This window comes from Bemisia tabaci, chromosome 10 (genome assembly GCF_918797505.1).
Source record: "Bemisia tabaci chromosome 10, PGI_BMITA_v3".
NCBI classification, from domain to species: domain Eukaryota; kingdom Metazoa; phylum Arthropoda; class Insecta; order Hemiptera; family Aleyrodidae; genus Bemisia; species Bemisia tabaci.
The window spans coordinates 31,750,628-31,765,462 of NC_092802.1; the positions used below are offsets into that span (position 1 = coordinate 31,750,628).

The window sequence follows — 14,835 nt, forward strand, 5'->3', positions numbered from 1 at the left end:
GTGTGACGTTCGAACCTCGACAGCTAGACCTAAAGTGTTCAGGTGCTCAATCCGAAAACTTCAGAGATCCATATGACCTAAACTGCGGGTCCCACGCACGAGGTTTTTTTTTCTCTGTGTAAAACCCGCCAGAAGTAGTGGTTCCTTGGGATGTGAGTCAGTGGGTCTTGGAGCAGACACAGCGACTGCGACCAAGAATCGCCGATGGCGATGGCGGCTACCTCGTCGTCTTCACCTGGCGATGCACGCAAATGAGGCTCATTAAACTCTCGGCGAATCGGTGCGGTGACTCGCCGCTTGCCAATTACTCTCTCTGCCGGCTCTGTAACGAGCACCCGGTCAAGTTGAGTGACCACGCGATCGTCGATCGGACCCTGGCCGGAGGCAAGGCCATCCCTTCGTCCCCGATCGTCCGTTGCCCGGCTCCCTGGCACCCAAGATCGGAATCTAGTCCAAATTCGGGGATCGATCATTGATCGGGATCAGCCGTGTGTTGACGGATACGGCTATCAGAAATTGAACCGCTCGATCGTTGATACAACGCTATGTGCTTGTTCCCTATCAAGGTTTTGGTCGCAGAATCTAGATGAGGCAAGAGCTACACTGGAAAAAAACACATTGGATCTAGAGTCTAGACTCTTGAAAACATTGACAAGAGAAAGGACTCTTGATTCAATCAGATTTAAGCTTAAATCAAAAGGAAATCCGTTCAAATTAAGAGGCTGGGTTCTTGATTTAAGCTTAAATCAGATTGATTCAAGAGTATTTTTTCTTGTCGGCGTTTTTAAGAGTCTGGACTCTAGATCCAATGTATTTTTTTTCCAGTGTGCCCAGGAAAAACGCAGTATGAACCTTCAGGCGTTGCCACATTTCCTCTGATAAATTTCTTTGCGGGAAAATTTGTAAATTTGGTCTCTAATTTTTCAGATAAGTATGCATGGAACGAATGGCACATGTGTCGTTTCTAAAACGAGTCAGAAACGGAAGTTCCTTACTGCAAAATACAATATATATATATATGACCGTGGCCAAGGAGAGGATTAAGGGTACCGATGCCCCACCTCTATTAACATTTTTGAACGAAAAGAGGATGTAACTATACACAATTAACAGCATTAAAAGCACGGTAAAGAACTTCGAAATATTTGTTTTATCAGAACACAACAAAGCTATTCTGTCATGTAAAGAAAAACGCCGTATGATTCTCCAGGTGTTGCCAAAGTTCCTCTGGTAAATCACGAATATTCGGGAAAATTCGCACTTATTTTTCTTCCAGTTTTTCAGATAATTTTATTCACAATTTCACGTAAAGATCCTGAAAATTTCGAGGAATATTGTTCATAACTTTCCTAAAGAATAAATACATTTTATCGGAGAAAATTTGGCACCTCTCGAATGTTCATACGGCGTTTTTCCTCAGCACGGTAATATTCTGCCGCGCTAAGGAAGAACGCCGTATGAACATTCGAGAGGTGCCAAATTTCCCTCGATAAAACATGCATTTTTGACGACATGCATGCACATTTTTCTTTGAAATTTTCAGATCCTTTTGATTAAATTACGTATACGAAATTGCCCGACGATTTTGGGGGAGAGTATTCACAATTTTCCCTGTAAATTCGGTTTTTATCGAAGGAAATTTGGAAACGTCTGACAGTTCATACGCCGTTTTTCCCTAGCACGGCAGAATTATGTTAGTTAATTGCTCTCTTTCGCTCTTTTATTAAAGAGGAAATAAAAACAACCCTTTTCCCAACCATGAACCATTGCACGAGTATTCATTTCACTGGCTTCATCCAGTTACTAATTTCCCCTCTCCTCTCTGTTTCAGCTTTCAGCGGCAACGCGACGACGGGCGTGCAGCCAGGCTCGCAAAAAACTGCTTAACTTTCGTCCCTGCGTGACCGGCCAAAGGCACGCAAAATCGATCCCTGGAAAACGCGCGTGCAGTTCAGTCCCGCAGTTCGTCCCACCGATTTTACCCGGCTTCTGTGATATCCTTCCTGGTCCTCCAAGTGCAGTTAGATTTAATTTCAATTTAGTAGCTTCCCCCTTGTTCGTTTTTATTTTGTGATCGAATTCGTGCGTGTTTTAATTTCTACGAGTTGTCATTTTTAATTTATTCGACCCGAGGATGACGAAAATGAAAAGGACAAACACGATTCTGATCGGGGTTCTGAGGAAGAAAGCGAAGAGGGTTTGCGTTTAGGTACGCAAAGGCACTTAAAGGTCGCGAGAAGCCGACATAGCTTTAAGTGCGCGTGGTGATGATGATCTTCCTAACTGATTTTCTCCCCGAGCTCGCGTTAGTGTCTCTCGCTTCACCCGATTTTCCGGTGATTTCCTGGTGATTTTTCTGAGTTTTCCGGGAGAGCTTTTCGGCGGGCATGTTATCGTACATGGTGCCCTCGATTGAGGACAAACCGCCCCCGATCCCGGCCAAACACCACCTGCAGCTCGACCTTTCGCCCACCTCGCTGCCCAACGGTCACGGAAATGGTCACCATAAAGAGAACCACGATCTACCGGCTACTCATAGCCCACTCGACAAGGCCAAGTCCAGAAAAGTTACCAATGGTGCTACCAAGCAGACTACGCTTAAAAGGTAAGAAGACATATTGATGTACACTAGCACGATGTCACTTTCTGACACTTATGTTAATTCTACACCACTTCTGGATAGTAATGACACAAGCTTGAAGTATCAGGATCTTTAATAACCAAGCGTTGTATCGAGAAACTCTTTATATTTGCTTATTGGGCAGACCGATATACCAACCGATGGCGTGCTTTGCGATGTATCGATTGATCTGTCATTTAAACCTATGAATAGGATCGATAAACAGAGTGTTTTCAACTACAGGGAGAAAAAAACCTCGTGCGTGGGGCCCGAAGTTTAGGTCATATGGATCTCAGAAGTTTTCGGATTGAGCATCCGAACACTTTAGATCTAGCTGTCGAGGTTTGGATCACACATCTGAAACTTCAGTTCTTACATCTGAAGTACTTCAGATGTGAGAACCGAAGTTTTTCGGATGTGAAAACCGAAGTACTTCAGATGTAAGAACTGAAGTTTCAGATGTGTGATCCAAACCTCAGCAGCTGGACCTAAAGTGTTCAGATGCTGAATCTGAAAACTTCAGAGATCCATATGACCTAAACTTCGGGTCCCACGCACGAAGTTTTTTTCTTCGTGTAACACCTTAATAATCATCTTTCACCTTTTCCCACATCTTTCTAGCCTCAAATGGAGAAATATCGATAATCGATCATTCACGTTTCGCCTGTGCTGTTTGAACCACTACAGATTTGCATTAAGGAAACGATAGAAATCCGAGGGAGAAAATACCGGCAACGCCGCTCTAATCCATCATGGATGTGCTAAATACCAGTGAGTGCTCAATAATGGCACCTTACCTGCAATTACTTACGGCTACGCTGCGTCCATGCTAGGCCGACCGATGCGCTACTCAGTTCGCCGTTAAAATGTGCATCAAGTTCAAATCGATCCTTCGTAAGCCCTACGTCAAGCACAACCAATTCGCCTTGCCACTGAATCATCTTGAACGCTGCGTCATGATTGGAGGTTGGTCTGGCCGTTTTAATTGGCATTTCGTGCTTTGCGATGAATCGATGGTTCAACCACTTATAAGTATGGAAAAGGATCGATCATTAGGGTGTCCTTAATAATCGAGTTTTTACCATAGCTTCAAATGGGAAAATATCGATACCCGATGATTCACGCTTTGCCTGTGGTTTTGGAATGATTCTATGGCTCCGGCTACCTGGAGCTAGTGACGATTTATGAAAGTTGGCAACGCTGTTTTTCTTCCATTTAAAAGTAGGTAAAACAATCGATTCTTGGTGAGGCAGCTTGCGGCTTGCCTCACTTAAAATTTATATTTTTAATGTATTTGGATAAAGAGAAAACAATGTGCCAATTAGCAAAATCACCACACTAGCTCTTAAATCGATTGCATATGAGAACAAGCAGTGAGCTCCAACACAATGTGTTGATAAGGCGCGTCATTAACTCGCACATATCAACCCCTTTAGGTTTCATTTACAGAGATTTCAAAAAAGGCAAGCAGCACAACAAGAGAATTCACGATCCAACACTGCAAGGTCAACGACGCACCTTGACGAGACCGTGTATTGTGAATCTAGAAAGCTATTCGAACAAATTTAAGTTTTTTGATCTGCCTCAAGCAAAATCTTATCAGATTCTTGAAGAAAAGTGCTACGGAAAAATTTAAGCGAAGAAAGGAAAAATTCTGTCGAACTCCTAAAAGATAAAGTCGATTTAAAGGTATTTTGGGGCTAAAATACCCAAATCACCGGTATTATAAATCCCGTTATATTATTGAAAAGAAATTGACTCGATATAAATGCAATTGTATTAAATATGTCTTGATTTTGTTATTTTAAACGTCTTTTCATGCAAAGAAGCTCAACCATGTCCATGCTTTATTCATTCATGAATTGAAAGTAAGCAATCCACATCCCGAAAATCTACCGATTTGCCGTAAAAAATCGCAGAAACTTGATATACCAGGTCGATGTACCCACTCTTTGAATTTACCAATCAATTTAGTGAGTGCACGTATGTGAAAGTCAAAATGCTATAGTCATTTTGGGTGCATTCATTTTTCATGAAACAATTGTAAGTAATTTCAATCACGAAAAACCATAAATTTTCCGTATAAAATCGAAAAAATCAAAATATGTCGACTCCCTGACGTGAAAATTAAATTCTACGTATGAAAATACTTATGTATCGATATGCTGAACAGAATGCCCGCCTCTCCTCGTAATTTACAAACCTACTACTATTTACTTACCTACTTACTACGTAATTATATATTTTTCTTATTAAAAACTAAGAAAAATATATAATTACGTAGTAATTATAAATAAATACCAAAACAATTATCAATAGATGTCAAAGACTGACTGAAAACTTTTATTAACCTCTTATGTGAAAATATACATTTTATCAGCTGACACTGACAATGTTGTCAGATGAACAGCACTATCAGAGCACGGGTACCAACTTTTGCAAAGTATAACCGAGGTTACAGATCTGTCAAAGCAACGTTTTGAACAAAACGGAGGAGTTAAATTCTCATTCCGAGAGTGCCGACCTGCTCAACCATCCTCGAATCAGTTCGCTTGATTCTGCTTATATATGCATATTTTAAATCAGCGCGTCGCATTCTTAGGCTTTTTTTAAAAAAAACCAAGTAACGTAGACTCTTGGTATTCACTGCACATAAACTAGAGACCCCCAGAATGAGAAACAACTTTAAATCATAATTATTGACGGATAAATAAACTTTTTACACGCTTTGGAAAATCTGAGAAGTTCGCGGTAGTCACTTTTCGGTAAGGAACTAAGGGACTCGGTTATTGTATCGAGCAGGGTTCGAAACGATCGCAAAGGCGGTATATACGTATACGCGCCCTGGCCGTTTTAATTGGCATTTCGTGCTTTGCGATGAATCGATGGTTCAACCACTTATAAGTATGGAAAAGGATCGATCATTAGGGTGTCCTTAATAATCGAGTTTTTACCATAGCTTCAAATGGGAAAATATCGATACCCGATGATTCACGCTTTGCCTGTGGTTTTGGAATGATTCTATGGCTCCGGCTACCTGGAGCTAGTGACGATTTATGAAAGTTGGCAACGCTGTTTTTCTTCCATTTAAAAGTAGGTAAAACAATCGATTCTTGGTGAGGCAGCTTGCGGCTTGCCTCACTTAAAATTTATATTTTTAATGTATTTGGATAAAGAGAAAACAATGTGCCAATTAGCAAAATCACCACACTAGCTCTTAAATCGATTGCATATGAGAATAATAAGTAGTATCCACTGGAAAAAAACACATTGGATCCAGAGTCCAGACTCTTGAAAACATCGACAAGAAAAAATACTCTTGATTCAATCGGATTTTTGCTTGAATCTAAACGAAATCCGCTTAAATTAAGAGGCTTGGTTCTTGATTTAAGCTAGATTCTGATTGAATCAAGAGTACTTTTTCTTGTCGATGTTTTTAAGAGTCTGCATGGACTCTAGATCCAATGTGTTTTTTTCCAGTGTCCAATGAGTGAACTACAGGCTTATATCACCCCTTAACATCCTGAATTTTCGATCTTTTGAAATTTTGAAAACCGTCCAGTTTTTTTTGGAGTCATGTGAAACATCCTGAGGGTTGAATAATGAATATGAATCAGGTTAGCCTTCAGGTCATGCTGGATTCCGCCTTGCCAAATCTGTCACGCTAGGATGTTGAGGGGTCTATTAACATAAGATCTCTTGAAATTTACCGGAGGTTAGAAAGCGTGCCATGATACGTCAAGATGCTAAGGGTTCTACTAACCAATCACCTCTGCCCATTAAATCTAAAATTAGATATGAGAATCCCAGGACGTGACTTTTTGAAACCGAAGAAACCTATAACGAGATTTGATGATTTGAGTCACGTGACTGGTCTGCAGTGCCAAGGAAGAACGGCGTATGGGCCAGCAGACGTTGCGAAAACCTATCGCAATTTTTTGGAAAAATCTTTGAATATTTCTACCAATTTTTCAGAAAATGTTGCTCTTGGTCTGCTTTATAGTGTCTAAAAATTGCAAGGTAAAATGCACATAACTTTCTTTGAAAATATATATTTTCTGAGAGGAAATTTGGCAACATTTGAATGCTCATCCTACGTTTTTTTAAAGCTCGGCAGTACTGCCGTACTGATAGGAAGAATGCCGTATGAACAATCGTAGATAGCCAGATTTCTCGGAATAAATTATTTATTTTTGAGGGAATTTACGAGCATCTCTCCTTGAAATCCTCAAATACATTAGATTAATTACCGACTAAAATCCTTTGAAAAATTGGAAGAAAAATATTTACAAGTTTCTCCGAAAATTCGTATTTAATCGGGGGGAAATTTGGTAACGCCTGGATGTACATACGGCGTTCTTTCTTAGCACGGCAGAGTAGTAGGATGTGATGTGAACAATTACGTTGGCGGGTGGCCTCGTATGCAAGTCGGTGAGCCTCTAAAAGTTCTGTCGGTATTAGGATGTCATGCGAGACTAGCAGGTCGCCGGAGTTTGCCGTGGTTCGCGCGAATAAGAGATCAATACAGATCAGGCGACCAGGTGACTTTATTCGTCGCAAAAATACAACTGTATACATCGTGTTTTTATTCAGACCGCTTTTGATTGCCTCCTCCAACTTGAGCTTCATGGAGCTTCTGGGACTCAAAAATGGCGGACGCTATGAGCAGATTTTGTTTCAAAATGACTTTAAATGTGGTTTTATTTGCCAATCGCGCCGAGAACTTTTCTCTACTTCACTTGTACGACGTTTCCACATATTTTTACGGCTAATGGTGTCAATAATTTCGAGAACATTCATCTAGGGCAAAAATGAATTGGCGCCTTTGCCGTATTCTACAATATAAATACGCCAGCTGATGATTTTAGTTTTTTCGAATTCTGTAGGGAAACGCTGCAACACTGGTAAAAAAAACCTCTTGGTTCAAGAGTACAGTTTCTTGTCGCCGGATTTAAGAGTCTGGACTCTTGTTTCAAGCGGATTTTGAATTGAATCAATGCAAAATCCGCTTGAAACAAGAGTTCAAGACTCTTAAATCCGGCGACAAGAAACTACACTCTTAAGTCAATGCACCGCGGCATTGGTCCAAGAGGTTTTTTCTACCAGTGAATGACGCTGTGATGAATGAAAAAATTGCAAATCTAACCTCAAAACTACTGAAAGGCGGAAAATTTAGAACCCTCAGATTCAGGCAAAATCACAAAGAGGCAGGGCAAGTAGGGAAATTGGAATATGAAACAAATTTACTGGAAAAGGAAGTGAACGAATTTAAGGAAAATTCGCCTCCAACACAAAATTTCTCTCGACTAGAGAAGGGGAATACTTCTAGTCAGAGGAAAATCACTTAAATCAAGTAGAAATCTGCTTAATTCAATCGATTTTGATATCGGTTAAAGATGAAGACATCTTGACGATGAATTAAATTCAAATTGTTTCCAGCCCTGGCCCAGAATGCATCATATTGAACCCACTCCGGAGATAATCTTTATGCGCTGCTATCCCACACCACACGTTTCTCAGATCGTTCTCTTAAGCAGCGCGGAAGCCGTAAGAAACGCCTGGAAAGACGAGAGTAGGCAACGAGTCAACCACGCGTTGCTTCGCAGGAATCAATTAGCGCGTTGAAGGCGAAGATGTCTCGCGAGATTGGCAGTCATTTGTTTCGTTGAACGTCGGCGCTAGAGTGCATTGGCCCAATATCTCCGTCCAGCCATGATTGTTACTCCCGTGAATGTTTCCGCCGGAAACGTATAAGAGCTTCAGCCAGCGTTGCCAAACCTAAGACAAAATCTAAGACACGGGCATCGGACGTAATTATTACAACTTGAGGTGATTCATCACGGTTTCTGTATCGATCATGTAGACAATCTCGGCAGATTTTAAATTTTTAGACAAAAAGAGGACGATAGCCCCTGCGCGTGAGCCTAAAGGTTTTTTTAAAACCAAAAACTTGGCAAAATTCAGAGAAATGAAAGTAAAATCCTTGGGAAAAAACCTCGCATTTGACACAGTTATCGATTTCTGTATCCAATGTGAGGTTTTTTCCAAACAGAATTCCGCTTTCATTTCTCTGAATTTTGCTAATCTTTGGGTTTTGAATGATTCATTACGCTCATACGAAGGTGCTTTTTCCCCTTTTTTGGCTAAATTTGTATGATCTGCCGAGATTTTTGGCATAATTGATGCGATACATCTTGTGCCAGTTCAACCAAGTCAGAAACCTGACGAAGCGCCTGAAGTGAGAGAATATTCACGATGAAACTGCAAAAATGCGTATCTTGGTTGCGCGTTTGCTTCAAAATCTTCACTTCTAACTTACTTTTTAATAGGAGGCCAAACCGAAATCATAGTTTGAAATTTTCCTTACATACATTTACCTTACAGAGAGGAAAAATCGTCGAAGATTTCAAAAGATAACGTTTCAGCACATACGGAAAATGAAGCGAACATTTTTTGGAGAATATTCTTCGGAATTTGATCTAAAATCTCTGAAACTTTCAAGAAAAATTATTCATGACTTTTCTCCTAAGGTGTATATTTTTGAGAGAAAATATGGCAACATGCAAATGCTCATACGACGTTTTTCGTAGCACACACTGGAAAAAAAAAAAACACATTGGATCTAGCGTCCAGACTCTTAAAAACATCAACAAGAAAAAATACTCTTGATTCAATCAGAATCTAGCTTAAATCAAGAACCAAGCCTCTTAAATTGAGCGGATTTCCTTTTGATTTAAGCTTAAATCTGATTGAATCAAGAGTCCTTTTTCTCGTCAATGTTTTCAAGACTCTGGGCTCTAGATCCAATGTGTTTTTTTTTTCAGTGCGATAGATTTACCCTCACAGACAAGTCTGTCACCAGGGGTTTTTGTAGACTTTTATCTTTGCTAAACTCGGCAACTACGAGCTTTAGGACTTTCTTTTTGGCTCGAGCGCTTGCTGCACGCAGTTGCGAGCATAATTTTGCAGCGCTTTCTGAGAGAATAATTTTGTCTCCGTCTCCGCGCCGCTCTATTATTGGTCGAGGCCCTTGACCTCCTGAATTATCGATGGAGAAAACCCCGATGGCGCTATTTCGAGGCGCCACTGTACGTTTCATTTCATGGGATTCACTGGTCTGGAAAATCTTTTAAGCCCAGGAAAAGTATTGATATTTTCTGGGTCGATCCGGAAGTACTTCAAAAATACGGAAATTCCACTAGAAGATCCGGAATTTTTCGCGTATGCGCTACTGAGAAAAGAAACACATCGGATCTAGAGCCCTGACTCTTGAAAACATCGACAAGAAAAAATACTCTTGATTCAATCGGATTTTTGCTTAAATCAAGAACCAAGCCTCTTAATTTGAGCGGATTTCCTTTTGATTTAAGCTTAAATCTGATCGAATCAAGAGTATTTTTTCTTGTCAATGTTTTCAAGAGTCTGGACTCTAGATACAATGTGTTTTTTTCCCAGTGCAAGTGCGTTTTTTAGATAGTCTAAAAAGTATGCAATCCCTTGCGCATTGATTTTAGTGCAGTATTTGCCTACAAAATCGCGATTGTGTAGGCATAGTAGATCTTCCGGTACCAATGAGCTAATTTCAGCGGACGGTTGCGTTTATTTTCTGTGGAAATTCGTGAGTGAGTTTTCAAATTTTCACTAATTTTTGCGTATTTTGGTATTTGCGCGTTGCTTCAAAATCTTCATTTCTAATTTACTTTTTAGTAGTGAGGGCCAAAACCGAAATTCATAGTTGGAAATTTGCCTGTTAGACATAAATACCTTACAGAGCGTGAAGAAATCGGCCGAATGGGTTTCAAAAGTTAACGTTTCAGCACTTATGGAAAATGAATGCGAAAACATTTTTTGGAGGATATTCTTCGGAACTTTGATCGAAAAATCTTCTGTAAAACTTTCCAAGAATAAAATGTATTCATGACTTTCTGTATGGTTTGTATTTTTTTAGAGAAAATATGGCAACATGCAATATGCTCATACGTCGTTTTTCGTTGCACACACTGGGAAAAAAAAAAAACACATTGGGGATCTAGAGCCCTGACTCTTGAAAACATCGACAAGAAAAAATACTCTTGATTCAATCGGATTTTTGCTTAAATCAAGAACCAAGCCTCTTAATTTGAGCGGATTTCCTTTTGATTTAAGCTTAAATCTGATCGAATCAAGAGTATTTTTTCTTGTCAATGTTTTCAAGAGTCTGGACTCTAGATACAATGTGTTTTTTTCCCAGTGCAACTGCGTTTTTTAGATGGTCTAAAAAGTATACAATCCCTTGCGCATTGATTTTAGTGCAGTATTTGCCTACAAAATCGCGATTGTGTAGGCATAGTAGATCTTCCGGTACCAATGAGCTAATTTCGCGGATACGTTATTTTTGTTGAAATTCGTGAGTGAGTTTCAAATTTTCACAATTTTTCGAACTTTGTCACGTAGAGGTACTACAAAAGAACTGACTTTTTTTTGGAAAGCACTGGAAAAGTACTGTAACAGTTTTGATATTTTGGCAATCAGTTTTAGTAAAACACCCAGCATTTTAATACATCGTGCAGTAGAGCCAATGGATGCATCTCGCTAAAAAATGTTAGGGAATAATTTGGGAATAATTAAGGAAAGTACCAGATAGTAAAAATTATAATTTTGAATTGAGGGAGCGACGTTTTCGTACAAGCACAATCAATTAAAAGTCTAAAAAGTAATTTGAACTCACTTGCGAAAATGAAATAATTCGTCATAAGTGAGTTTTAGACTAAATTTTAAAATTTTAATTGATAAATCCCAGTCTGATCGATTCAGGACTTTTAGACCCGAAACTTCCAGTAATTCTTATTTCAAAAGGCGTCCGGGGTATAAACACGATTAGGAGAATTTTGTGATTTCGAGAAAAACGGGGCTGATGTTGAAAATCACATGGGACTCCATGCACCGAGAAAAATTCATACTTGTTGTATTTTCGCTTACTCTCAGCAATCTCTCTTCGTCACGCTCAACATGTGCTTGTATCTTACTCAAACAGACGCACAACAAAGATTCATCGCAAACTCGATTTGCAGCTTTCGGAAAGTTGACATTAATGCAAACTTGCCAAGTCCGCATGCGCCAGTTGTTTGAAATTTTAAAACTCAATAGCAATACTGCCGTGCTAAGGAAAAACTCCGTATGAGCCTTCAGACGTTGCCAAATTTCACTTGGTAAACCATGAATATTCGGGAAAACTTGCAAGGCAATTTATTCCAATTTTTCAGATGATTTTTTTTTTTTTGCAATTTCTTATGATCGTCCCGAAAATTTCAAGGAAAAATATTCGTGGCTTTCCTGAAAAATAAACACATAATTGAAGGAAATTTGGCAACTCTCGAATGTCCATACGACGTTTTTTCTTAGCACGACAAAATACACATAAACCACGAACAATTTCGTGCAGTGGCGTGGCGTGTGGCGTGCTTTGCGATGTATCGATTGATCTGTCCTTTAAACCTTTGAAAAAGGATCGATGAACAGTGTGTTCGCAACGAATATCTTAATAATCGATTCTTAACCACGACTTCAACTGGGGAAATATCGATAATTGATCATTCGCGCCTCACCATTACTATTTTCCTATGATGAAAAGCCGTAAAAGTTTCCGGACGACCCCAAATTTTGATAATAATGTACAAAACTTTCTGGGAAATGTTTGAATATTTTGCTATCCATTCTTCATAGAATTTTAATCGGTACTTAATCCATGACATCCATAAATTTTGAGAGAATATATTCATAACTGTTTTCAAAAATACATCGTTTATTGGATGAAGTTTGGCAATGTTTGAATGTCCATGTGGTGTTCTTCCCCCACACTGCAGAAATGCATAGTCTTCGTTCCTCTGACGTAAGGGCATATCTCAGTTTCCACGTGAACCCTGTTCTCCATGTAACTCCATGCTTTTCAGAGCTCACACAGGAAAAGTCCCTCACGCAGCCGTGATAAGTAAAAATGCCGTATAAGCATTCGAATGTCGTCAAATTTTTTCTTTGAAAATATTTATTCTTGAAGAAAGCCATATATATTTTTTCATAAAATTTTCAGACTTAATAGATCAAATTTCGAACGAAATCCTCCGAAAAATCGGAGGAGAAGTATTCACAAATTTCCCTGAAAATTTGCGATTTGTCGAAAGGAATTTGGCAACGCCTGGTGGCTCATACGGCGTTCTTACTTAGCACGGCAGTACGTACGTCAGAAGAGCGACGAGTAGACTGCCGTGCTAAAGAAAAACGCCGTATGAACCTTTAAGCGTTGCCAAGTTTCTTCTAGTAAATAACGGATTTTTGGGGAAATTTGTAAAACATTTTTCCTCCAATTTTTCAGATAATTTTGTTCGCAATTTTACCTAAATTCCTGAAAATTTCAAGGAAAAACTGTTCATAAATTTCCTAAAAAATGAAAATTTTATCGAAGGACATTTGGCAATGCCTGAAGGTTCATACGGCGTTCTTCCTAAGCACGGCGGTAGACCTCTGCGAAATCATTTCGCGGTTTTCCGCAACAAATCATTTCTCCGCTGAAACGTAAAGTTTGAACAGCTGTAAAAACCGACGCAAATTTATCGCTTCTCCATCCGCGTCCAGCCCTAAATTCGAACAGCGACTTTGTAATATCCTGCAGCCGACCGACCGTGCGCTATTTTCTCGGAATGCAATCCCAATCGGACGACCGGGAATGTCAAAGTGTCAGTGGGAAAATTATAGGTTTCCCAGCTGTATTTTAATCTCGAGTGTATGGAGCTGAGCGCTTAATCAGGGTGTGGCGCCTGGCGCCTTGCATTGCCAACTTGAGAGCCGAAAATTCACTAAACCCAGTATAATATTAAGCTTTTTCCTGGTTGGCAGCCTCGGTGACCGGATGAAACGCACTAAACTTTCCTTATTATGGTACCCAGAGACAACATATTTTAGAGGCCCTGCACGCATTGCCGTCCTCCCTAAAGTAGGAAAATTCCTGAAGTCACTTTAGGGAGTCAACGCTCAGAGCTGTTCAACCGATGACCTGAAAATTGAGCCTTTGGTTTAGGATATCCCGACCTAATTTACGTCTAAAAAAGTGCCCATCTAGCTATTTATGGCCCACTATTTGGTAAATTTTATTTGTGACTATTGCTCAACAAGTTTCTCATCGATCGTTTTTAGACGAAAGGTAGGGCCAAGCTCTAAAATTAACTGTAAGGGAAGGAAGAAAGAGAATAGGAAATGGGAGAAAAGGGAAACAAGAAAACAAGAAACAATACGAAGGTGAAAAAAGAGAAAGAACAGAACAGCTTATAGAGAAAACAGAGGGAAGAGAGGGGCAAGAAAGATGAGATCCAAGATAAGAAGGCATTAAAATGGAGGTAGCAGGCGCCTCTTTGGTTAGAAAATCCTTCTTTTGAGCTCAACGACGCATAAGAAACGCCTTCATTGTGGAAAGATACTTCTTGGCGTGGCCTCAAAGGATGAATAGTCGTATCATTTAAAAACTCGATCAAGAGTGCAGAAGCGTAGATTAGCGAGTTATGTGGTTACTAATTCTTTGATAAGGAGTGATTACGCACAATAAACGCCTTCATTGCGAGAAGAATCCTCTTAGTGTGACCTAAGGTCACACTAAGAGAATTTTAAGAAACGAATTTTCGGAACCTGAGGGGACTGAACGAGACAGGAAATTCATTCTCTCTCCATGAAGGTGCTCTAATCAGGGTGTGGCGCTCTGCACTTTGCATTGCCAATTTGCAAAACCGAAAATACACCGACCTCTCATAAAATACTGGAGATTTTTCCGGGTTGGCAGCCCTGGCTCCAGGAAGACGAACCCTGTTTTTCTGTAAATGGACACTGCGCTTCAGAGCGAGACAAGTCAATTATGCCCTGCAAGTCGGGTAACCAGAGCCGCGGTTTCGTAGACTCGTTCCATCATCCGTCTTCGAGTGAGGAAAATTTTGCGAATATTCTGGAAGGATGACTAGCGGCGGTCGTTCAATATGGATGGGATTAAAAGTAAAGTAGTGGCCGATCGATCAAGCTCTCCTGATAAACTCGGCGCGGTTCTGCGCGTGATTCGATGCCACTGTTGATAGATTGTGCTGGAGACCGAGATGTGTCATAGATCAAGCTGGAGTGCCTTCGTAGAGAAAGTATGGATACTGTAATGCCGTGCTATGTAAAAATGCCACATGCGCATTCTAATGTTGCCAAATTTTGTC

At 40.0% G+C, this 14,835-nt stretch overlaps 1 protein-coding gene across 1 annotated transcript in view; it reads left to right on the forward strand.

Annotated features, from left to right (window-relative positions):
* The window catches only part of LOC109038385 (uncharacterized), a 234,604-nt gene that overhangs the window by 87,444 nt on the left and 132,325 nt on the right, over window positions 1–14,835 (forward strand). Inside the window, exon 2 of the mRNA XM_019053425.2 lies at window positions 1,832–2,605. Coding sequence (XP_018908970.2) covers window positions 2,388–2,605 — 218 coding nt within the window. The 5' untranslated portion in view covers window positions 1,832–2,387. The remainder of the gene's footprint in view (window positions 1–1,831; window positions 2,606–14,835) is intronic.